The sequence below is a fragment of the Leptonotus elevatus genome, chromosome 1 (assembly GCF_054856555.1).
Source record: "Leptonotus elevatus isolate MCC_2025b chromosome 1, RoL_Lele_1.0, whole genome shotgun sequence".
Taxonomy (NCBI): domain Eukaryota; kingdom Metazoa; phylum Chordata; class Actinopteri; order Syngnathiformes; family Syngnathidae; genus Leptonotus; species Leptonotus elevatus.
In genome coordinates, this window is record NC_141239.1 from 16,837,689 (window position 1) to 16,864,728 (window position 27,040).

The following is a 27,040-nucleotide window of genomic DNA, read 5'->3' on the forward strand; positions in this document are numbered from 1 at the left end:
AAATATGCATTGTATGAAAGCTCGAATGTCTTAAAACTGAGGAACCCCTTGTACATTCAAGCAAATACGTACAGGTTTGAAAAGCAAAATGCTGCACTACAAAGCTGCTGTCATCGTTCCACATTGCATGAGGTTCCGCATGAGAGATGTTGAAATCGTGAAAGGACGCGTTTGCGCACGACGATGGGCGACGCGGATGCATGACACGCTGCAGACAAATGGAAAAGCATCCATCTATCATGCCCGCAAATGGACGTGGCGTATGGAAAGCCGTTTGAGCATTTAGTCCATATCCAGCTGAAGGATCGACGGACAAGCGTGCTATCTGTCCTCACTAGTAAGCAAGGTCATAAAAACTTTGGATTTTTCATTGGCGTTAGCTCTTATTTTTAATTCAGCTAGTTTCATTCGTTTTTTAGAGCAGGTTTGTTAGTTTTTATTTTTACAAGAGTGTTTTAGTTGAGTTTTTATTAGTTTTAGTGTTAATTTATTTTATTATTTTTTAAATATATGGCGCATTGTCCAGTACAAGATAAAAAGAAAGTCACTAAAGATTATGTAATGAAATAAAAAATAAAAATAAAAAATCTATAATTTTTAAACTGATTGTTTGGTCTTCCTTCTTCTGTACGGATGTACAGCAATACCACAATAAATACATTTAAAAAATTAACCCCAAAAGCGTATGTATATTAACTGACAAAAACGAAGGGCAATTTCGCTCTACTTATAGTTAGTTTTATAAATGTAAGCTGTAGTTTCAGTTATTTTATTATCATTATTTATTTGTTTTTGTCTTTAAATAATTTTAGTTTGTATTTTATTTTGTTAACAAAAATGTTAACATTTTAGGTTCGGTTATTCTGTTAGTTTTCATTAATTATAAGCACTGGTGGAACAAACGTGTCTTACTAGAAAAAAGTGCCGGGGGGGAAAAAAACGTCACTCGGGATATACTGACTTGTCTTACTCGTGAGGACAAAAAGCACACTAAAACATGTCCCTATTAGCTGAATAGCAAAGATATGAAATAGATGCTCAAACTGCTTTTGCTGAATGTTGATGGAAGTGGCCACAACTCATACCTTGCTTCCCTCAAAGGGCTCTTCCTTTAGCGGTAATAGCAGCGGGGGGGGGGGGGGGGGGGGGGGGGATAAAGAGAGAGATGTTTGAGTGGTGGAAGTGTGCACAAGTTACCTTTTCCCTCTGAAACAAGCAGCAAATGAACTCGGGCAAACGGTCTGGGTTGGACTGAATCAACATCTTCCCAGACTGATTATCTTTTAATGGGAGCTCGACCTCCTTGGACTATTTCAGTCTAACTGAAAGCGATGTTTTGCCTCCTCCGCATCGCCGGCGTCCGTCTTTAAAAGTGCGCCCTGTTGAGTGGTAGAGAGCCGACATCAAGGACCAGAGACGTGACGCATTTTGGAAGAGTAGATTGACGGAGGCTGGATTTTTCACTGCATGGTTCAAGTGATACAATCCTGATTTTTTTTTGTTCTCAAGTAGCACAGTTGGCAGCTTAAAAAACCCAAAACGAGATTGGGATCAGGCCTCTTCCGAAAGGGGATAAAAATCTCATACATATTTGGTGCGTTCCAGTACCACCTGCAATACATGATTATTCACAAGATGCAGAGATTATATAAAAACTTTTTAAAAAATAGTTTTACCCCTCCAATCCGCTTCAAGCATACTGAACTGTTACCTCGAGTTGCCTCTAGATGGCAGCAAATGACCACTTTTCTACCAACAAAACTCCTCTTACGTCAAAGTATAATTGCAGTAAGATGCCACCAGATGGAACCAAAGCAATCCTGTTTTTAAGTCGGCGTGAGACTCCGGCAAATCTGCATGCGAGAGTATGGGCGTGAGCAGAGGCCGACAGCAGCTACTGCTTGAGTGATCTCATTGTGTTCATATGTTTACAATTGTTTTCAATAAATGGCTGAAAAGTACATCAGCAACTGTGGCTCCCCGTTTCAACAGTAAGCAAGTATACAGGAAAAAACTCAGAAAACTGTCGACAGGTGGATTGATACATTTCCATCATTTCTGGTGCGCTATCATTGTAAACACATGTGGAATTTCGTAAATAGGCATTAAATCAGAATTAGGCACTTGAACCTGCAGTGTCAATCCAAACTATGTGAAATCTGTCCTTACTGACATAAAAAAAAGTAGGAGCTGATATGTCAAAAATTGTGTTTATTCAAAATTACCTCAACCATTATCCGACTCCCAAACTAGACCTAAATGGCATGTCTCACTAATAAAATGTGTAGAGTGTCATTATTATTGTTCTTAAGTCAATCGTTAATGGGTAATAAAACATTCATCAGGGTTTGATGAAAAGTTGTATGCATGAATGTATGACGTACGTCCATTCTCACCATGTAGATTCCACCAAAAAGAGCGGCCATAAATTTGCTGAGCAGGGCGGCGCACAGGCTGGCAACATGGACAAAAGGTCCCTGAAGAGCAGGACGGAGAAGAACGGGACGTTAGTGGACCACTAAGTGCTTTTAAGAACTCCATTTTCAAATCTTGTATGACAGCTAAACATCGTCAGCGGTGGCACAGAAACACACGTACCAACAATCGGACTGTTCAGAGCAGATTTCGGGCCCAACGAAAGGATGTCGATTATCCCGCGTGATTATCCTGCAGTGTGTGCGAGCTGTAAGTTGCTGCCTCAGTGACTATCGATCCGTTTCATTGAACAATCGTGGCGTGCATGGTGAATTCTTGTCTGTACAATACAGTATGTATAATGTTTCTTTTTTTGGACGTTGATGGCTTAGAGCTGAAGGGGGTCAAATCAGATCGAAATGAGCTTGGAATATCCGTGTGTGTGTACTTTGCAGTATATCATTTGTTTATCTTGACTCATGTCTTTTGATTACTACTTGCAGAGCAGATGACACATTTTGTCTTGTTAAAGGGAAATCTTCCGACAGGAGGAACTACTCAACGAACTCAAATAATCCAATGTTTTTGTTATTTATTTTTAACCTCAGTGTCACAGTGTGGTCCAAAACGATAATGAAGCAGCCGGGCAGAATATTCCCATCTCTAAAAGGACAACTCTTGAGGCTCAAGTGATCAAACATCACAATTTGGTCCAATTTGGTATTATACAGTATTGCTATCATTTACCGTTGCAACATCAACACAAGACCACCCCAAAGTTGTTAAATCGCTAATTGAATACATAAAAAAATGGTTATGTTATGTATCAATACATTATGTAATTGACACCGACCGCAATCAGCTGTGCACATCAAAATCTGCACTACTGGTTACATCCCAAACTCTTTTTTCAAAGTTCTTTAAGCCACGAGTAATGCAATAAATGAAACTATGAGCTGGCTGAGAAATGTCATAGACAGAAATGAAGCTGCGTGATTACTTTAATTGATTAATTATTGATGAGTTTATTTTACTTTGGTTAATCAATGAATTTTATTGACAAAAGTTTACGATTAAGTTTGCTTGCATGGTGGGTGACAGAAATCACAGAAGATTTACGTTGAGAAGCTGACATGCGAACATTTGGATCATTTTAAAATAAACAAGGTCTTTAAATGATTAATCCATGATCAAAATTTGATTATTAATTTGTTGGTGATTAATCAATTAATGGTTGCACCGCTACTTTACAGCTATCCATTTCTAACAAAAACCTAACTATTTTCACTCAATGTGTAAAACATCCACTTTCAATCTTCAATCAACAAAATGTTGCACGGCTCCCGCAGAGTGAGAGAAGAGGCGGAATTTTTCAAAACTTCTCAAAATATCGTTATCAAGATATTTTCAACTCTTTAAATTGGTTAGTAGTGCGTACAAATAACAGACGTCGGGGTGACTGACCAACAAAATATGTGAAAAAATATTCAAATTGACCATATTTGGAGGTTTCTCCCTGACAGTGACCAGATGAGAAATGACTTGAGATAACTTTTGTTGGTATGAATTCTATCGCAGTGAATTTGCCAATTGCTATAGAAAAATTTGATTACAAGCAATGTGATGTTTTAGAGACAAGAATGAACTTTTCAGAATCCTATTCCATCCCAACGGGAAGCTGTCAAACATCACAGGTGGCAACAGATCCTCTACCTCCTTCCCCAGAGGCATCCCGCTGCCCAGGGCGCAGGTGAGCCCGATGACCTTGGCCACAAACGTCTTAAAAGTCAAGTACTCCTTGAGGACCACGCCCCTCAGGATGGTCTTCATCTCCGGAATGCCCGAGCCTGAGGAAGGACAAGATGCCAGGTGTTGCCATGATGGAGTGGAGCCAAAAGAGGAATTGAAAGAAAGCAATTATCGAGGAATAAACCAGCAACAAAAAGGAGGGTCGAGGGGGAAGAGGGGGGGGGGGGGGTTAGTGGCTGATGGATATTCATATAATCTTCTGTATGCACATCTCATCAGAGCAATATTTTATGGATTTTCCACCGACGCGAGTTTGAAAGGGATGTTGGTCCACGTCCTTGGAGGCCTTGCGGTGCATTACAGAGGCAATTACGTTATTCAAACACGCAACAGCGACTGCCAATCGGCCGGCCTGAAACATGTGTTGGCGAATTAAGTCTTTAAAGGTGCGCCTCACCCACGGCCTGAGGAGCCAGGATCTGGGTGAATCCTGCCGAGAATGTGATGAGCACCACGGGGTAGCTGACCCAGGCGATGTACTGCAGCAGAAGATTACTGTCCAGGCCGCCGTACATCCACTTCTGTACTGCACACACGCGCACACACACACACACACATACCGCACATACATATCAGTGTCAGTGAAATTCTTGCATCTTGCTGAAGTATTCAAAATCTACAAACTTTTTTTCCCCACATTTTTTCATGTTCCAACCACATGTAGATGACTTACACATAACCACACTGAGGCTCAGTTTGTGCAGAATAAGCAGATTTGAACTCATTCATTCACCCATCCATCCATTTTCTTAACCGCTTGTCCTCACAAGGGTCGCGGGAGTTGCTGGAGCCTATCCCAGCTGGCTTCGGGCAGTAGGCGGGGTACACCCTGAACTGGTTGCCAGCCAATCGCAGGGCACACAGAGACGAACAACCATCCACAATCACAAACACACCTACGGACAATTTGGAGTGTTCAATGAACCTGCCATGCTTGTCTTTGGAATGTGGGAGGAAACCGGAGTACCCGGAAAAAACCCACGCAAGCACGGGGAGAACATGCAAACTCCACCCAGGAAGGCCGGACGGAGGCGGACGTGCTAACCAGTCATCCACCGTGCCGCCCTTCATTTATTCATATAAAATAAAACTTAGAAATAGGACGATTAATCAATTGAATCAATAGATTGTTTATTTTTGGGCCAGATTGAATCCACAAGCACTTTTTAAAATATACAAGGCTGTACTTTCGTAGACAGTGTATCTGCACTGTGGCGTCAATGACAGCAAAATCCAGATTTTCGGATCAGCACGTTTGCTAATTTGGCGAGCCGTCACAGCAGAAAGAGTGTCTTGAAAATGCGCCTGGTGGAGTGACAATTTGGGGGCAGAAAGTGGATCCAAAAGTACATGCCTGCTCGGACCACGCCTCGCACCGGTACAGGGTGGGACACATTTTGTTCATATGTGAACATCAAATAGCAGCATCAAACCCTCTGAATTGTTACTATACATGAAATAATCCCACTACAAGGCAATGTTGTGAACATTACTTTATAAAAGTAATTAGTCGTAGTTACTCGTTACTTGTTCAAAAAAGTAACTTCATAATAAAAGTAACTTTAGTTACCAGGCAAAGTAACTATTTTCACTACTAAAAAAAAGCTTTATATCAAATAATTTGGATTTTTTTTTTTAAATTGTATATAATAATAATAATAATAATTATTATTATTATTATTTGTATTATATTTTTATACAAGGAATTCAAATTATGTCCAGGCTACAAAGGGTGTTTCCATTGATTTTTGTGAATATTTATGTCACTACTTCATGGCACATATGGTGCTGTCAAACTTACTAAGATGGCATCACATGAATCAGTGCGGCGGTTCGAATGCAATTTCTAGTGGCAAAGTAATTGAATTTTCTTTTTATCATAATAATCTTAACACTTGTCTCTATCTGCCATTTCCTAAAAAGAAGACAAATTCTTGACGTTGCACTTCGGCTTAAGCTGTTGACGTTTCATTTGAAATATAATTCCATCTGTCATTTATTTCTTCTCTGAGATGCGCCCTGTGACATAAAACGAGTGTGACACCCCTACGCTCATGACAAGAGCTCTACAAGCTTTTCTGTCTGCTCTGTGCCTCTTTCCTACCTTCTTGGCAAAAGGCAATGGCGTAGTCCATGACCCAGCTGACCAGTGCCATCAGCAACCCCAGCAGGATGAGGAAAATCCAGTCCTCACCCACCCGCGAGATCAGGAACTTCTGACAGCTGGATGCGCATGCTTAAATGTAGACAGGAAAATAAATAAATAAATAATAATACATTTGAGATATAAATCAGCAGAAAGTCAAACTTTACACGATGAGATGCATCACAAGGACAAAACAAGCGGAGCGTTTTAAAGGTTACGTCGTCAGGAAAACACTTTGGGAAACAAGCAAACATGTTCATTAGCAGAGGGAGGGAAAAAAAGACAAAAATGCAACTGTGAGTTCTGCTGTCAATGCTATCGAGAAAACAGAAATAGGGCTACAAAAGCAGACTTTTTCCATCACATAAAGTACAACCATGACATTGTTGTAATCTAATCAAGACAAAAAAGGTACTAGCATAGGGATGGAAAAAGTATACCATGATCAATTGTCAAGGGTTGATACTGCAACGTCTTTTAATGTAATTGTTTGTGCTGCTTTATTCGGGCATGAAAGCAAACCTTCCTTCAGTTTATGTTCTTGTGACAAATAAGAGAAGGCATCTGTGTCATGTAGTTTATGCGAAGAATCTGAGAATTTTGAAATTCATTTTCCTTGCTGGTTTCTAATGTGTAAAAAGTACACGCGATTGCCAATTTAGCATTTTTCTATGTTCGGAATGGAATTTGTCGCTTTGATTTAGGTGCATGCATTTAATACGGCATTATGATTATGATATCAAAAAAATGGGGATCATTGAAGTCACTATAGTCGTGATACAAAATGTTCATAGCATTTCATCTCTACAAGAGAACAAAAGCATTACCTTAAATGGTGTACTTTTTTTTCCTTTTATCTGGGAATGTATCTGGGGTGGGCAACTTTTCTCTTTGTGTAGCAATTCCATTCGAATGGAGAGAATAAACATTTGTCGAAACAAGAAAAAACAAACAAACTCCAAGATCCAAATGGCAATCAGTGGCAAAGCTAAGTAAATAACCTCATTAAGTGGAATGTTTGTGGAGAGGCTTTTGTACATCCACTTTTAATGAGAAGGCGTCTGCTTTTGTAAACCTGCTTGGGGAAATAATGAAATGTGCAAAAGTCCTCATCATATCCATGTCAACTTGACAGAATAATAGAGCTACAATAAAGCTGGACAAGAAATGTCAAATTCAATTCTATACATTTTAATTGTGAATTGAAGTGTGGTAGGAAAAGAGGCAATTAATCGGGGGAATATTTGAAAAATGACAGACACAACAAAGCTGGGTCAGGGTTTTAATTACGACGTTACGTTACGCAAAATAACTGAGAGGTAGGTCAGCTAAAAGGAGCATCGCTGGACTCATTTTATTTTGTCTGCGGACACGGCCAAAGCCTGGAATCCACTTTGAGTGATCCAGAGCATTGGTAGATGTGCAAGTCCCCTGAGAACGTGCACATGTGCTACTGACACATTTGCCAGAGCCATAATTCAGAAAAACAAAAAACCTGACAGGCTGTCTCGAGTAAACGCTTAGCATTATTTGTATTATCAGGATCTTGCTAAGAGAAATGTCAACAAAAAAATCACATACATTCACCTAATTGATTGCAACAAGTTCCAGCATTAACACATAAGAAATCAAAGGGCGATCAAATTAATCAATCATATCACCGAATATAAAGAGCCACTGACAGCATTAAGAGAGACGCTAAATAATGCATCAACGATAATTATAATATAAAAAAACAGTATTAGTGATTAATCAATAGAGCGGTAATGCTAAGCATATGAAATGCTATTAAACTTCGTCACAAAATACAAAGAGAACAAGCGACACAGCTGTTAGCTTTCAATACAAAGAGGGCCGTTGACAGAGTTGCTAACTCTCAAAAACGCTAAATATGGTATTAACGGTAATACTGTTTAAAATGTAAAACTACTTAAAATGTTATCAAGCTGCATCGCAGAATACAAAGCGGGGCCAGTCTTCTTCTTCTTCTTTTCCTTTCGTCTTTTCCTTTCAGGGGTCGCGACAAAGCCATTTAAGCTCAGAGACGCTAAATACCAAAGGTGGGCATTCCATCATCACTAGGGATGTAACGATATCTAAACATCATAATACGATATTATCACAATATGAAGGTCACGATATGATAATTATCACGATATTGTGGGGAGGTTGCCGATATAAAAAAAGTTACAATATTGTAACAAAAATGAACTCATACTAAAAAAAAAAAAACACAATATTATGCTTTTGTACATAACAGCAATGCATATAAACAACAATCTCTAATATCACTTAATATTGAGGCACTTACATTGACTTCCTCCGCATATTGACTCGGTTCACAAGCATATTACATTCCCCTTCATCTGACCACTAGCGTGGATTTTAAACATAGAAGGGCCAAAACATGCCTTGTGAAAATTTAATTGCACTCAAAAACTAGCCACCAGAGGGTGCTAGAACTGCATAAAATGGAAATCTACCTGACTTTTTTAAAGAGATATGCTGCTTTTAATATCGTGACATTACGACGACGATATTGTGGCAGTTTTAATATCATGATATTGCCGTTATCGTTACGTCCCTAGTCAACACTGACGGACAGTCAATCCGTCAATGACGGATTTTGCTAACGATTAATGAATGACAGACGAAGCAGTGGGTTTTCATCCGTCAAAGTAATCGTCAATTTGTCAATCCAATCGACAATCCGTCAATGACAGAATGCCCATTTTGCTGACGTATGACAGAAACATTGATCATTATAATGCGGTTAGGCTTGAAATATTGACGGATTGACAATGACAGAGGAGTGTCCCAATTGTTCAAGATCGACAAATGACGGACGCTAAAAAAATTATTTGAGGCGCCCACCTCTGCTAAATATGGTATAGATGATAATTATGATATAAAATAACCATCTCAGAGTTGATCAGTAAATCGAATTTCTTTCTCAAAATGTATTTGAAAGCCTGACTTCCCTTCAAAAAATATTCTTGTACCATCATAATTATTTTGTCCAATCTATTTTTCAAAACTTTATACATGAGAATTATTTGTTACCACTATTAACAGGTGTTGACACAGAATACAAAGCAGAGCCGGCAACAGAGCCGTTTACACTTAAGAGATGCTAATTACGATATTGACGATAGAAAATGATAACACTAAACCTCAGTTTGAAATGTATTAATTTATCTGTAAATCTTTTTACTTCATTAGGAAACAATCTGAATTTATTCTGAATGTATTACAAAAAAGAAGAAAAAAAACATTATACTTGAAAATGAGTTTTTCTTAAAATGTCCACCATAAACTGTTTAATCCGTCATTCACACACACTTGTAAAGACACTGCGTGGACAAACACGAGATTAAAAAGAGAATTTTTTTTTATTTTGCGGCAGTGATGTTCCTTTGATAGTTTTGTGGAGGGTTATTCACACTTCACTGGACACTGCCTGGCAGACGGAGATATGTGTAACAAGTCTCAGAAAGCCTTACTGCTCGAGGTTTAAAAATGCACACACGCACACATTCACACACACACACATGGATCCAAGGCTTGTTTTTAGCTCTGGGCCAGAAAAAAAGCATCGCCTTTTGCTGCATGCGTGGGCTACCTTCGTCCAAAAAGCTACAGCTCTGGTTACTCATCATCAAAAACACACAAATGTAGTGCAGCTCACCACACACACACACACACACACACACACACACACACACACACACACACACACACACACACACACACACACACACACACACACACACACACACACACACACACACACACACACACACACACAAGTTTGTTTTACTATCTTTGTGGGGCCATCTCATTGACATAATGCATTTCCTAGCCCCTCCCCCTAACCCCAACCATCAAAAATTATTGCCTACCCCTATTCCTTACTCTAACCTCAACCATAACCCAATTCAAACCTAAACTCTAAAACCAAGTCTTGACCCTCAAAAAGTTTGGACTCATGGGGACCACCAAAATGTCCCCACAAGGACACGAGGTCCCCACGATGATAGTAAAAACCCAGAAAATTGTCCCCGTGATGTGATATAACACACACGAGGGAATCACTAAAACTCCCGCAGTGGAATTTGTTAAACTCTTACCTAACAAGACACAACAGAGGAGGGCTGTCCAGCCGCGGTGTTTAAAAAGTTTCCCAACATTTATTGAGCAAAGGAAGATAATTATTCCACATTAGAAAAACCTCAAAGCACACCAACAGAAAATCCTAAAAAAAAAAAGTGGAGTGGTGCCAATTTAATTTGTTCTGTGACCACGTTTAACTTCTCTCTCAAATGATCTTTCCCAATTGAAATTCATGTAAATGCCATGAATCCAATTAAACACCCAGCAAATAAATATGCAAATAAATATGATCTCTCTTTGCAGATTTTTGGGGTACAGTTTGTAAGTATTTTGGTCTGCCTCCTGTTTATTTTGGGTGTAATGAAACTGTCGACCACTAGATGGCAGCACACTATTGTGTTTGACATGGTGTAAATTGGAAAGAAGAATGAAAACAGGAAGTATTTCAAGCCCAGCCTAGTTTTTGCTGAAGATTAATGAATCATGTCAAATCCTCTGTAATCCTGCTTTTTACGCCTACAGAAAGTGACGACTCCAAGCTCATTTTATGATAATATATCATCTTTGGGCATGATTATTGAGGCACATTGTGAGTTACTGTAAACACATACAGGCACCAGTACACTTTTACACGGTGCAATAATTTTGTGTTATCTTTAACTCAGTATTTATTTTAAAAGTGTGTTTAAAGATCTTAAATGTTATTAAAAAAGATGCCTCAGCAGTATTTCAATTGGGTATTTCTATATCATGGATTTTACTTATTGCGGGGTTGGTCTAGAGCGTAACGCAAACTCTGTGATGGAGGGGGGATTACTGTAAACTATAATGTGTTTTAACATACATTGATGACATAATGAGGTACTATGTAAAGAATTTTGGGCGTCATTTCATACATTCATTGTGTGGCTCCTTCTGGTGTGTGGCTTGGCCACTAACCTGGTTGATTTCTGCGGCACACTTGTGTAATTGAATGACCGGCATAAAAAAAAACAAAAAACAAAAAACAAAAAAAGTCTCTTGATCTACAAGCAAGCAGGCAGCCAGAACACAAATCAGTTAGGTTGTTTTGTGCGGGTTTTAAACGGCTCCAATAAAAATTGAGCGAGCTTGAATTTAAAGGCGCTTTCACCTGTGTCTATCCATCTCAGATTTAATCAGATCAATGGTCACAAGGGCACACAGACGAATATGCGCGGGGGGGGGGGGGGGGGGGTGACATCGTTATTGCCGTTATTGAATGGTGCACTTCAGACAGGTACAGTGACACATTGGAAAGATAGATGGATGATGGATAGATAGGTGGGGAGATAGCATTAGCTAGATACAGTAGATAGCTAAGCTAGCTGCTTGCTGCTATCATAGATAGATAGATAGATAGATAGATAGATAGATAGATAGATAGATAGATAGATAGATAGATAGATAGCCGCTTTCAGTCCTTTTCAATTATTATGTAACCCCACAAAGATGAAGGAAAATAGTTCAAATATCCCCCCTCCCCCAATTGTTTTGTGTGTCCCCTTCTCTGTCTTCCTGCATATTGCAGTGGAGCGTGCCTCCTCAGGTGCCACTCTTTTGTCTACTCACAAGACAAGACGCAAGATAATCTAACAGACGAGACTGAACCAACAAGGAAACAACACGCTTGAACCACCCCACACACACACTGAGCACTTGTGTTTGACATTGAGACAGCTTGCTTGGCTGGAGGTCATTGCTCAGATCAGTCTCAAGGAATCATGGTCACGTCTCATCACCTCGACACTCAGGTAGACCCTTTGCTTTACTTTTTAATTTTTCTAAATGTTTCCTCCCCCTCACAGCAACAAAAAAAGGACATAAATCTTTCATTTTTAAATTAGACAAATTTTGGTTCATTTAAGTATAACAAATTTATCAATTGTTTTATAAAATACATGTGTAAAACATGTCAACTATATACGGTATGTAAAATGATTTTAATAATAAAATAACTCATTCATATTTTAATTATGTTAAATTCAAATATTCCCCGCAAAAAATAATAAAAATACTTTTTTGTCTTTGTAAAATAGTTTAGAATTACCAAAATTATTCAATGCCATATTTCATTTCACTATTTGTAATCAATATTCGAATAACCAAATATATAACATAATACAGTCTAAAAAAATGGTAACTGTATGTGTAAAATTGTTTATCATACGCATAAAATAGTCACTCAAAATGTTACTACTTATAGCTATACTGAATTAACCAAATATTTGATAAAATACATTAATAAAATGTTTTTTACATGTGTAAAATTGTGTATTTTAATAATGATATAATTCATTCTCATTTTTATCATTTTATATTATTCATAATTAATTCAAATGATAAATTACGCAATTATTTAATAAAATACATTTTAAAAGACGTTACTTCTGAGAAATAGGCTATTTAAAAAATAAAACAATTAATTTGTTTTCCATATTAATCAATGAATTTAATTGTAAATAATTAACCATTTACTTATTAAAATAAATTGTATTAATTAAGGTATAGCTGTAATGTATTTTTGACAAATTGTTGACATATTATTTAAGTGTTATTATTGACAATAAACCAACCAAATATTAATACTACAATATTCTTAATCGTGTAAATGCCATATTTAGTCTTTGCTTTCTATAGAATGGCAGTTAAAAGAAAGGTCAACAGGACAAAACACGAAAGCACTTACACTGGCACTTGGCACACGGATCTTTCTGGTACTCTTGCAGATCTGCGGCACGACTTCGGACGCTCGTGTTCCGGCGTAGTCCTCCGCCGTTCCGCACGTCGCCAGCCCGTAGGCGGGCCGCTTCCGCCTTGGCGTAGACACCCAGCTCCTGAGTGTACCGCCCATACATCTGCATGTGTCACAACAGTTTTTCACATATATTAATACAGGGGGGGGGGGGGGGGATTCCTGGTCAGTCATAGCAATTAACAGTAATTGTACTAGAATATTTACTTATTCCCGCCCTAATCACTACCAACTCAAATGTAATCCATAAAGTAAAAAAAAAAGAAAGATTGTAATTACAGTATATTCAAATTTGGCGTTGACCACATACTGTAGGCTAATACTGTAAGTATTTGCAATTGTAGGCTATATATTGAACAGGTTAAACATTTACAATAGTTGGTTCCTGAACATTTTACAAGCAGATCGAGAAAAAAAGAAAAGAAAAAAACCACCACATGATAATCACTCGGGATAATATGAATCAAAGACGTTTGACAATATGGCGTTTACTGACTGAAAAAGAGGGGGACCTGGGTTTAAAGTCAAAATAAATGCAATTCTCAGTATGTGAGTACCCTACTTGCCAAGTAGTAGGCCCATCATGCAGACCAGAGAGGACCAGCTGGTGGCCCACGGGCCACATTACGGCCCACTGAATGGCCCCCAGATTAATTAAAAATAAATTAATTCATATTTTTCCTATTAATTTTAATTTTTTTAACAAACCCTGAAAATTCTTCCCCCCAAAAAAGGAAAACGCTGACAAAGCGGGAGGTAAATACAAATCCTTAAAGCCCCTGAAACAAAAAACACAAAATATTTATTTAAAACTGTGGTGAGGGGGGCCCATATGCAAATTCACAGGTTTTGAATTGCAAATATGCATTGACTGTAGCTTAAACTTGTAATATCACCATTAACCACTAATCAATCACTTCCACCAGATTTTTATACTGCCCCTATATACACAATAACATGAGTAAGCCTACTAATATATATATTTTTTTGAGTGAGTTGATTCATGTGAAAACAAAAATGACTTTTCACAGTGCTGTTCAGCAGTTTTGTACCATTCTACTTGAATAGTAATTTTAGAGTAGTAGCCCTTTTGTGGCCCCTTCCAGCATTTAAGTTGCCCATGCCTGATCCAGACAAAATTAAAAAAATATATATATACATAAGAAAATCATGTTTAGTCAAACTCAGTACATATAAGAATTTGAGATATTATTAAACAAGCTTAATATAATAGTCGACCAAGTGTTGAAAAAGCACTTTTAACACAACAGGACAATCACTGATGACAATCATGGACTGGCAGTAGTAAAGATGTAAAAAATAAAATTAAATTAAATTAAAAAAACACGCAAAAAACGAAACCTCTATCACCTCTAAAAAAAAACCAACAACCCACAAATCCACTTGTTTTGAACCCAGCACTCACAAACTGCCCCCCTCCCAGCCAATAATCTCCACCTGTCAGCGCCGAGCTGATTAACTCCACACGGCTGGCATTCAATTGACTCCTGATGACAAGAGGCGGAACCCGCAGCCAACCCCGCTGCCATCCATCAAGTATAAAGCCTGCGTGTGCCTTTTATGAGTTGTCCCTGCACTCTCAAGCACCGTCATGGAGCATTCCAGGAGCCTGTTTGGCGTTTTGTTGGTGATTGTCGGACTTTTGGCTGGTGACGCTGTGGCCCAGCACTGGATGGAGGCTCTGCACATCAACAATGAGCATCTCGAGTCCCTGCCGCAGAAGCAGTTGGGGGTCCCTTTCCCTGCGACTCATGTTGACAAATGTCAAGTGGAGCACCATGAGATGATCCAGTGCGGCACCCGCGACATCACCAGGGAGCAATGCGGAGCCATCAACTGCTGCCACAATGGACGCCAGTGCTACTACGGCAAAGCAGGTAACTTGACATTATGTAGGGATGTGTGTAAAATTTCTAAAATTGGTTTACATGAGACTAGCATTATCAGATGAGTATTTTGAAATGTAGTTCAAGTGGTGCTACATTCCTTTGTGCTAAATAATGAAATGAGTGGGGTTTTTTTTGTTTTCAAATGGTACAACTTATTGAAGCTTTCATAATGTTGATACTGCTAAACTCTTATCTAATGTTAAATTGGAACATTTGGTACTCTAAAACAAATAAGACCCGAATGAACAAACTCTCATAGTAGAATAAATATTGCACAGTAAAGGGAAAGGGTCTTTTTTTTTTTAAGAAACTTTTTAATTTGATCAAGCCATGTAGGTACTTATCTGAATTTCTAAAATTTTGTAAAAAAAAAAATCTAATACAGCAGACTGGGGTTTATGGTTATAAAAGCTTAAATTTCACTATTTTTTTTATTTTATTTTTTCAGACTGGGGCCAGTGCTTTGACTTAAAAAGCAAATAAAGTTTTATGTGCCTCAGAGTCTAAACAAGGCACTGTGATTTAACATTACATTTGTAGAATCCACCCATTTTATCCATCTCAAAGGGTGTCCATTTTGCCACTTACTGTTGACTGAAAATGACATCAGTTGGTCAGAGTGACTAATCACTGCAACTTTTTCTTGGTCATGTGATCAAAAGCTGTGTTGAGCCTTGAGCAACTGATGTCACTGTTGATAGCAAGATGGCTGGATTTTGTTCATATCCCACAAACAGAATATCACAATAGTGTTTAAATTAGTGGTACCACAGGACATTATTGTAGAGGTGCTTTTTGAATTGACTTAGCCTTTAAAATTGGCAAAGACAAAATTTGTTTGCATAATAGCCTGTCACTTAAACATTCTTACAAAAAACTGTCAAACGAGGATCAGTTTTGATTCAACCGTTGCTAATTATGTCACATGGGTTACAAATTGACAGTTTTTACAAGCAAAGTTATTTTTAGTAGTGGTAATTAAAAAAAATGATGCTGATCGGCTAACAACTTTCCATAAATCTTGTCAGTGACTGTGCAGTGTACAAGAGATGGCCAATTTGTGGTGGTGGTGGCTCGTGACTCTACATTGCCCCCAGTGGATGTGACTTCAGTCAGCCTGATGGAAATGGACGATCCCACTTGCAATGCAGTCGACACTACCGAAACATTCGCCATCTTTCAGTTCCCCATGACCCTGTGTGGCACTACGGTCAAGGTGGGTGGTTGTTGCTTTTTTTTTTTTTTGAACTTATGCAGAAGTTGAACTTTGTCACAAACTACTGCTAGTCTGTTTAAGGGCACTCAAAGAAGTTTAACTGTCTAATGGCTTCTCTTTTTATTTTTTTGCTACAATTTACGGCAGGAGGAAGACGGTTTTGTGGTGTACGAGAACCACATGTCGTCAGCGTATGAAGTGGGAATTGGACCCAGAGGCTCTATTACCAGGGACAGCCATTTTGAGTAAGTTAGTGAAAACTGATATGTCATTGAGGTATTAAAGATGTCTTTCATTATATATTAAAAGGTTAAATTGGAGGCTTAAACAGTCATTTAAAATGACTGAATACCAACATGAGTAAATTATTTTGGTTTACTTGTCACGCAACAGTATTTTCACAGATCAAAAGTACTCCCCTGTGGGCTGAAGTCTCAGTTTTCCATACTGTAACAAAGTCATTTCATTTGATAGTGTTTGGAACGTCCTAATGTTTTCTTTCCCCAGGTTGCTGTTCCAGTGTAGATATTCAGGCACAGGTGTGGAAGCGTTGGTCATCGAGGTCAATGCCCTTCCTCCACCTGTGCCAGTAGCTGCCGGGGGACCCCTCAGAGTGGAGCTCCGACTGGGCAATGGCGAGTGTTTCTCCAAGGGTTGCATTGAAGGTGCGTATCGCAGTGCGGTCTTGCAATGCAGTAGTTGCGTTGTTTCTAAAAGAAAGTCTACTTGCAGAAGAGGTGGCGTATAACTCGTTCTACACTGCAGCTGACTACCCAGTCACCAAAGTTCTCAAGCAACCGGTGTATGTTGAGGTCCGCGTTCTCGACAGGTCTGATCCCAACATTGTTTTGAATCTGGAGCGCTGCTGGGCCACCACCACGCCCAATCTGAACAGTATCCCTCAGTGGGATCTTCTAGTTGATGGGTAAATGCTTCTGTTGATCTGAAAATGATTTACCCCCCCGCCACCAAATTTTGCCTTCTAGTTTAAGATTTTATTTTTTTGGCTTGTTGCAGGTGTCCCTACAAAGATGATCGCTACCAGACCATATTGGTGCCTGTGCAGGAGTCCTCTAGCATATATTACCCGACACACTACAAGCGTTTCCTCTTCAAGATGTTCTCCTTTGTGGATCCAAACCACGTCAGTCCTCAGAGGGACAGGGTACGTCTCAAAGCTTCACTCAAACATCTTTTGAGATGGGGTATAATGAACCTCTGACGTGCCTTGCTTTTAATAATTGATATGAGGCAAACTGGTTTTATCTGGTTGCCTGACTTGTGAAATTCATCGTGCAAACTTGATAAAAGCCCTGACTTCAGGTTAGTAACCCTTCAGATATTGACTAATTAGGCCTATGCGCTGATTTGGATCAAGGAAGGAAAATTATCTAAATTGGGCCTGATTATGCATAAGAGTGCACTCTGCTTAACTACTTGTCCTGTTTCATGTTGCAGACGGTAGATCAGGCTCCTAAAGAGCCCCTATCGGCCTGTTTTGAACAAACTACATGAGATATATATATTTTTTTAAAAGCTGTGTTTAATCAGACAAAATTTTAGTGTACACTGAGCAAAGTTGATTTTCAGACTTTTTTTTATTTTTTTTAAATAAAGCTTGGGGTGCCAACAGAAACCACACCACAGGATAGAATCCATAGAAAATTAATCTGGTGTTTTTCTAATTTGGATTGCAAGGGAGTGGTAATTTGTCAAATACGGCCTGATCAGTATGCATTTACCCCACTTTGGCTATTAGTCGCCTTGTTTGTGACTGGGTCTAGTCCAAGGGGTGGACAAACTCAATCCATGAGGGCCAGAGTCCTGCAGGTTTTGATGTTTCCCTTCTCCAACACCGCTGCTCTATGATCAGCTCATAAGCATGATGATCCTGTTGATTGGAATCTGCTTGTGTTGGAGCAGAGAAACTTCAAAACATGCAGGACTGAGGCCCAAGTTTTCCCACCCGTGGTCTAGTCATTAAGCAATTTGAAATTGGGACTCATTGAAAGGTTAAATCAGATTTGTGTTACTTGACCGTATGCCCAATCCAACTGGCTAAACTATTGACTTTTCAGGTTTTCATCCACTGTGCTACAACAGTGTGCCATCCCAGCAGCACAAACTCCTGTGACCAACCATGCCATCATAGACACCGTGAGTAACTGCTTGCGACTTTGAAAGATGGCTGCTCTTCGTGCTTGACTTGATTATTTTATATTGTTCCCCTCTCCAGAATATGCAGGTAAACCTGTGACTTCAGCCCGTAAGTCTCAAAGCCAGGATGTGGTCTCAAGCAGGTCGGTGATTCTGACTCCAATGAGAGGCTTCTCTACTGGTGGCCTGACAAAATGGAACAGATGACCACTTGCCCAAAGCCAGTCATGACTTTTAATAAAGGCTTGTTAAAATCACTGTTGTAGCCATGCGTTTTCTCATTGCTAATGTGAAGGTCACAACCTTGACTCGGAACTCATTTATGGTCACATTGTGAAATGTGGTGGTAAATAGATTGCTTAAAGTCTTGACACACTGCCCTTGACTTGTCATTTGAGTGCTATAGACTAGAACAAAAGGTTTTTATTCTTTAACCATAGGGCATAAAATGAACATTGGCACAGGATAGCCTAGAATGTCAAAGTACGATGGCAGACTTCAAATGGCTACTAGAGTTGTTGCACAAGGTATAAATTTTCAGTTTGACATCTCCCAGTCATAAAAAAAAAAAATATCCATTTGCATTAATGTGGGCTATCAATTTAAAGATGCGCATCCTCCGGTCTCCCTGTGAGTTTTCTCAATGCTGCAACTAGTGCATCATTCTCCTGCACTGCTCTGCACGCCTCTTTCCTAGCTCCTCCACCCCCTCTTTTCATTGAAATGGGCATCACGACTCTTCCAGACTTGCCTGTTCTGCTCTTATGAACAGAGGGTGGAGGGTTGCAGATGAAAAAGCGGCGCAGCTCTATATGTGGGTTCACTCTTGACAGAAAGGCAATGAGCACTGTGTTGGTTTCCCTGTACGTTGGCCTAAAATCAAACCTGCTGGAAAATGTTTTGGAGCTACAGAAGATGGCTTCGGCCTGAATATCATATTTGGACACTTAGTCAGCAAAAGCCAGATCGTTGAGTGATTCAACCATCTCCCTGTTCGGCATTTTCCCACCCTTCCAATTAGATGTTACTAAATCAATACGGAGTGGGATTCACTTTCAAATCCTTGTCATTAATTGGACAGAATTGCTGTATGAACTATTTTCACTTTTTTCCATTCCCATCTTTACACATCTCCAACCACCATACAGTACATCCCAACTAGTGTTGCTAGGCTAACAGTAGGTTCTGACTTGCGATGGCAGATTATAAACTAACAGGATGTTAAACTCTTACCTGGACAAGTCTACAGTTTACACCCTGTTTGGAGCACCTGGAGGTGTTCTACATGTTTCATTTCAATCACTTGTAAAAGGACAAAAAAAAAATTGATGTGAGAATGAAAAGGAGCAGAAAGAAGTCTTCTTATTTTCTCTGCCCTGTTTCTCCCCAGAGTTATAAAAAATAGATTTTTTTAATTTATGAAAATGCTAAATTTTCATTATTTTTCACTAGCATTTGATGATATTGACATTTTGCACAGGATACTACGGTACAATGTTGCCTGTGACGTAATCCCCGAGAGACTGCCTAGTGGATGGCTCTGCTGTGCTGTGCTCAGGAATAGAGGGAGCAGCATTGCTTCTCACAAAATGGCAATGCGCACATGCCGCTTTATAGATGAACTGCAGGAAAAAAACAACACAAATCCCCGCTTACCTTCCTGATTGTGACAAATGAGAGGTGGCGTGCCCCAATGCGCAATGTTGCCATTTATGTTTCAGGGTTCTAATAAAGCTGCCGGAGATTTCAAAGCTCATGAGGACAAAGAAAAACACAGAGGTGCGCGAGGTGAATGTTCATCTGCAAAGTTGACCGAGTTAAACAAGGATGAGAGAGAAAAACTAAACAGCATTTTTTTTATTTGTTAAATTAGCATCCTTGTGATGCTACTGATTTATTTACTGTATTACACTCAAATGAATAGTAAGATGTTATATTTTTCAAAACTTGAAAATAGCTTCTTTTTTTTCTATCCATACAAAGGAGGTACACGAGTAAACTTCAAGTATAATTTAAGTATCCTGAGGCAGGGCCTTTGTGTCTTTTTTTGTTTTGGAAATCAATAAGGTCAACACTAAACCAGTGGTGTCCAAACTACGGACCGGGGCCATTTGCGGCCCACCATTTTCAGCGACCCGCGGCATATATTAAAAATACCGTTTGACATGGCCCGCAAGGCTAGTTGAAAAAAGAAGAAAAGTATAATAAACAAATAGGTGCCACAATAATACTGTAAATTGTTTTATATAGTGTAGAGCATTTTCACATCGATTGCAGATCAATAAAACATGACAAGGAAAATGTCACTCTAAGCACAATGGATTAGTGAGATTGTATGTGTGTGTGTCATGTTCATCAGGACAGGGTTAACAAGAAATTGCAATGATGAGAGATGAGATGTGATTAACGAGAGAAGTTGTCCTTGAGCCAAAATGATCAGGAAGGATTTAATTGGGGTCTGTCTGGCTGGTTAATGGCGGCTGTGTATTTTATTAGCTGTTTCACTGCTCTGTTTTATAGTGTCCTGCCTACACTGTTATAAGTTCTTGTTTTCTACCGCTTTGCATTCTGTACTTGTCTTGTAAAGCTTTTATGGGATATTGAGAAGACCTTCAATCATTCGGTTAGTTTCTATTGCTTACGCTGCTTAGGGTTGCAGGCAGAGACATGTAAACACATCTTGAGAAAAAGCAAGAGCAACACAAAATATTGTAAAAATGTACTGATCCCTATATATGTTTAAAGTAAACAAATTATTTTTTCCCAAACTAACAAACTTATAATCTCAACACATGCAACAATAATCATGCCCAAAGGTACAGTAAATCAGGGGTTCCCCCAACCTCCCGCAATCAGCCCTTTTTTTGGGGGGGGGTCCGCTCTGTGTTCGAACCTGCACCCGCCAGTTGAGAGCGCAGAGCACTAGCGGTGAGCTAAAATTCTGGGCTGTCCACACAGATCAGCACCTCATTTGAGTGCTTAACTGGATGATGTCATATGATCTACCAATGCGACCTTTGTGATCAACTTGTAAATCGTGATCGACGTGTTTAGCCCCCTTGTCATAAATTATAAAATTAACCTACAGTTGTCACTTTCTGTATGCGTAAAAAGCAGGATTCCAGTGGATGGCATTCAATCATTTTCAACAAGTTTCAAGTCTCTAAATGTCAAATGTCCGACAGTAGCTCCTCGCCCATCAAAACCTTGAATGCAACTAGCAGATGTTGGATTTGTGATGCACGTCAATGACATGACGTCATCTTTAGCAGACGACATCGTCTAATTTTCCCCAAAACATTTCTATCTTTTCCCACCTCGCTCCTCTGTCAGTCTCCTCCCTCCTTGAAGGAATTTCTGGTTTGATGTGCTAGCATGTAAAAAGAAGAGTAGGGATCTAATAAATTGAGACAACGGAGATGAGCCTTAAAGGTCTCATATTATAAAAAAATTCTACATGCTAATATAGTTCTCAAATGTTTGAAAGACATGTCTGTGACATGCATTTGTCAAAATTGACATTGGATCTAATATTTTTGCTGTCCCTAAATCAGCCAAAAAAAACCGCTCTGTTCTAAACAGCCTGTTTTAGGGGTGTGTCACTTTTACGTAAATAGCTGCACCAGGCCACGCCTAGGCCATACCCTTCTCTCTCAAAGGGACATTTATTATAAATGTTTCAACCCCTCACCACACAGTTTATACACTTTTCCAATTGAGGCATTAACATTTTCTCACATTTCTCTCTCGTTTAAACATTGTCAATGTTCAAACTTTCATAAATAAATAAAAAATAGGTACATGACTGTAAAAAAATTAATGCAAAATTGCACACACAAAAAAATCCACGATACAGCAAGGCCGCGAAAAATTTACCGCGTTATAGCAAGGGAACCCTGGATGTTCATGTTAAGAAAATAATGAATCAGAAGTTATTCATTATTCAGCACAGTAAACCTCCTCTCCATCGCAGGTTCTAGACTCGTGGTCCCGTTATTTCATGGATTTATTTATTTTTGTACAGTTATTACAGTACCGTTATTTTGGTCGAACCCTCATTTATATTATGCGGAATTTTATTATCAACCACAATTAAGTAATTCCGCTATTGACACACTTATTTACTTTGAGACAGGTTTAATTTGAAGGAACGGAACGGGAGGTATTTCAAGTTACACAGCCTTAAAGGTCCCATAGTATGAAAATACACTTTAGTGGGGGTTTCTATCAATAATATGCATCTATGTGCATCTATGTGTCTTACAATCCAACCAGGAATAAAAAAAGGTTATCCGCGACTTCTTTAGCTTTCTCCTCCTTTCTAAAATGTGTGCTTCAAACGGGCAGATTAAACTTCCGTGTGGAGGTTATTTGGTTACAAGAGGTCAGATATGATAAAGCAGACGGTGGTTGGATCATATGAAGCGGTTGCGTATTGTTTTGTCAAGATACAATCCGCGGTGGTTCATTTGCCGTGACTGGCAACTCGCCACCTAGTTGACATGACTTTGTGACGCTAACCGGCCGCTAAGTCTTCTCGACGAGACGTTGCGACAGTGGCCTAAATGTGCACATTTGTGTTATTCATAACCGCTTGTAAATGTCTACAAGCGTTCACGGCACATCGGAGACATTCACGGTTACGGCAAAAATAACCATTGCCTAAACAATCACAAACGCTACAACATCTGATACAGTATCTGTAGTAACGTTATGCTACTTGTTCTCACGCTAAAACATTATGCCACTTTTACACATATTAAAATATTTCTCAAATGTGTAAAAGACATGTCTGTATTTTTCTTTTCTTCTGCTTCCATGGCCAGTCGTTTCCATTCACAACATTAGCACATGGCTACCATGACCAAAATCAATGTAAAACATAACGCTAACTACTTCGTGGATTTCATTAATTGCGGGTATTTTTGGGAAGTTAACCCCAGCGGAAAACGAGGGAACACAAAAATATAAAATAGGAATGTCCAACCCTATTAAAGGGATCATTTCCCTTTCAGCACACTTCAAACCACAGGATAATCTTCTGAAATAATCCTATCAAACTAAATAATCTGGCGATTGTTATCCTTGGCTGGGAAGGAACAAAATCTGGTTAATTTTTGTGCCTTCCGGTTCCTTGAAGACTCTACAATGTGGAGTTCTACATTGTCCATAGATTGCTTTCTCCGTGCCCTGCAATTGAGACCAGCGACTTGATCCGATGTGATGATGACTCAGTCACGGCAGACAGCTTGCACTCACATATTTAGGCCCATCAAGTGTTTAATTGGGGCATGTTAGTGCTTCTCTATTGGCCTCCCTGGTGCGAGAGACAGGGGGAGCAGTACCTGGCCATCTGGCTAGCGGCGCCCTTAGGAGAGCAGCAGGTGGGTTACCAGAGCTGCCATCTCTAACTGGTTCACCTCCCACGAGAGCAACTTCAGAAGCAGAATTAGTCAGTTTAACTCCCACACTGAACCCTGGACACCAGTTCAGCTCCCGCGCCTCCCATCTGTTTGCTGTTGGATGCTTTATGACTGCATTGAAGGGAGACAGTAGTCTTTTTTTCAGAGGGGTGCATTGGGCAAAGGGATTATTGTCGCAGTGTGAACGGTGTCAAAGTCAACAAGAGAAAAATACAGAATAGATATTCACAAAAGATCTAATCGTTCCAGTCGTTCACTTTATTAGCTGTTTCATTGCTCAGTATTTTATAGCGTTGTTTACTTTTTATAGTGCCCTGCCTACATTGTTATTAGGTTTTATTTCCCACTGCTTTGCATTCTGGAGCCTTCTTGTGAAGCAGTTTTGTGTTAATTGAGAAGAGATGCAATCATTTATTTATTCTCTACTGTTTCTGTCGATTGTGAGACGCTGGAGCTGAATCCCAGGTGACTTTGATTGGAAAGCGGGAAAAATGCTCAAATCCACCTTGATTAGCAGTACAGTATTAAGCACAAGAAACTGACAAAACATACACCATCAAAACAACTTTAATACATGAACAGTTTTTAACTCATTTACAGTCAGCTTTTTACTGAACTGGACTCAAGACCCACAGAATGTTATGTTCTGTGAAAATATAAGCACTGGACCTATACCAAAAGAGTAGAAAAAAATTGTTTCTAGCGTTTTATTTTCTTAGTGATAGGCAGCGGAATATTGGTTGGTTTCACCAAAACACCAATTTCTGACCAAAAAGCTGAGAAAATGAGCTATTTGTGGAGAAAAAAAATGCCAAGCAGAATAGTGACTTTAATACCACAATATTTTGCTTTTGTGACATTTCAAATCATGAAACAAACGCAAGACTGAGAAATGACTTTGATGACAAAATAATCATTTATTTACATTTATGAAACTAAGAAAGAAACTGTAAGTGACACTGAATCACTGCCTAGCTGGAGTGTGACTTTTTTACATGGCATGGCTTTCGCCATTCACACCATGAACTGCGTCATCTTTTCTCACAGTCGCGACACACACTTTGTTTATACTATACAAATATAACCTCTATCCAAGTCTGAGGTGCTAAGCTTGCCTGGGCGAGCATCACTTTTGGCGAATAACAATTCATCCCAAAAAGCTTCAGATTTACTGTCAAACTCAGTGTTTTAACTGGGCCAGAACGCACCAGTACGGAGCTCCGGCACTTCTAAAAATATCCCTTGGGCGTCCAGGCACTTTTCAGCGTGCAAAGAAGGTACTGTCAGCGTTCTCGTAAAACCCGCTCCGCTGCACTGCTCATCACATCACCGAGAGTCCGCTTACTACGTCATCTTGCCGAGACTCCAAAATACGCACACAGCTCTGTGCTTTACGAGAGAAGCGTGCATGCGTCATTCAAGCCGCCTGCTGTAAACGTGATGCTAGCACACCCAAAAGCGCGTGTACAGTCGTTTCTCTCATAAGGTATTTTTCTGAGTGCTACTCAAAGACTGGTCTGTATTATGTATCATCAATTAGTTATAGTTACTCATTACTTGCTTAAAAAAGTAACAGCGTTAGTAATTGAATTACTTCATAATAAAAGTAACTCGTTACCAGGCAAAGTAACTATTTTCACTACTTAAAAAATAATAATTATATCAAACAATTTGGATTTGTATTTATTAGTTATTATTATTATTATATTTTTATACAAGGAATTCAAATTATGTCCAGGCTATATAGGGTGTTTTCATTTATTTTTGTGAGTATTTATGTCACACAAATGCCTCACTCCATAATATGACGTATCATATAATAATAATAATAATAACAATAATAATAATAATAATAATAATAATAATAATAATAATAATAATAATAATAATAATAATAATAATAATAATTCATTAAATTTGGAGTGGTGATGTATGTTCTACTACTACCAGTTACTACAGCAATCAGAATAATAATACAAATAAAATAAATACTAGATATATGGTGATTTGTGGCACATATGTCATCTATAACTAATTTGTAGACAGTCCTAGCCAGTCCCTCCAGGATTTTGCGGGCATTTTTTGATTGTTGCTGGCTAAAATAATCAATAATAGATCAAATAAATTGCCAATGATATTAAAATATACGGCGCTTAATGCTATCATAGCCAAAATCATTGCCATAACTACAACTACATTTACTCCTCAAAATCATCAGCTTCCACTTGATCTCTATGAAAAACATACTTTTATACACTTTCAATATGGTGATATATCTTCAGCTTAAAATTCTACACATTTAAAGGCTTAAAGGCTTTAATGATTGGTGTACGTCAGAAAACTGCCCAACTCGAGGCTTAACGTGCATCATTTGCATACAAATGTCACTCCATCGCCTCCATGAATGTGAGCATATTTCTTTCAACATTTTTCACGTGTTTACCACTCGTGAAATAAGAGAAATACAATTGTTGGCGCTATTAATTACACTAGGCGTGCGTGTTGCTATGACTTACCGGTATCTTTATCGCTGTTCTGGTGCTTGTGGAGGCGCAATATGGTTCTTGGTGGAACAGAATTATCAACAAATCGCTCCTCATGGCGGCTGTTTTACGGCAAATCTCTACCGTCACGTCGTTACACGCTGCCTGCGGCACCTCCAAAATAAAAGTCACTCTACATTTCAGCTGTCAAGACACTTTTATTGTGACGAAGTCCAAAAACAACAGTGCCTCTAACTGTGCGCAAATGACTTTTGAGGAGCCTGTCACCGCACAACGTCTTGTAAGCTTATTTCGAGCCTTGAAACTAATAAATAAATTGTAACGCAACGCATTTCTCATACAATAACGATAACGGCATTTCAAATATATGGAGAATAATTAGTTAGATTAGTCTATTTATGAAAAAAAAAACAGAGTTACCGAACGCTGTTAGTTTAAACACCGTTATTCCCAACACTTGTCAGAACCATCAACAATCAAATGAACGCAAAGCACATCAAGAAAACATTTTGCTGCAAAATGTAAATCTAACTTCTGCAAGTCACAATTCACGTTACAGAGATAATACACTCTG

At 38.9% G+C, this 27,040-nt stretch overlaps 2 protein-coding genes across 9 annotated transcripts in view; one reads left to right on the forward strand and one right to left on the reverse strand.

Moving 5' to 3' along the window:
• Positions 1-27,040, reverse strand: part of clcn2a (chloride channel, voltage-sensitive 2a) — a 76,473-nt gene that overhangs the window by 22,329 nt on the left and 27,104 nt on the right. For 6 of the 7 annotated variants that reach the window (XM_086078228.1, XM_086078219.1, XM_086078210.1 and 3 more), the window contains 6 exons: positions 13,191-13,359; positions 6,329-6,460; positions 4,622-4,750; positions 4,129-4,262; positions 2,397-2,477; positions 1,086-1,109 (listed from right to left, as the gene is read on the reverse strand). In XM_086078228.1, coding sequence (XP_085934354.1) covers positions 1,086-1,109; positions 2,397-2,477; positions 4,129-4,262; positions 4,622-4,750; positions 6,329-6,460; positions 13,191-13,359 — 669 coding nt within the window. Of the gene's footprint in view, positions 1-1,085; positions 1,110-2,396; positions 2,478-4,128; positions 4,263-4,621; positions 4,751-6,328; positions 6,461-13,190; positions 13,360-27,040 lie in introns of those variants that run through there. The other variant, XM_086078236.1, reaches the window with a different exon arrangement.
• Positions 14,666-18,796, forward strand: LOC147181077 (zona pellucida sperm-binding protein 4-like). Of its 2 annotated transcripts, none has more exons than XM_086071906.1 (8): positions 14,666-15,154; positions 16,195-16,382; positions 16,530-16,627; positions 16,890-17,047; positions 17,115-17,307; positions 17,400-17,547; positions 18,461-18,539; positions 18,619-18,796. In XM_086071906.1, the coding sequence occupies exons 1-8, from the start codon at positions 14,869-14,871 to the stop codon at positions 18,744-18,746; spliced, it is 1,278 nt and encodes a 425-aa protein (XP_085928032.1). In that variant the 5' UTR covers positions 14,666-14,868; the 3' UTR covers positions 18,747-18,796. The 2 variants fall into 2 exon arrangements, with proteins under 2 accessions (XP_085928032.1, XP_085928041.1); XM_086071915.1 differs by having other exon boundaries at positions 17,118-17,307.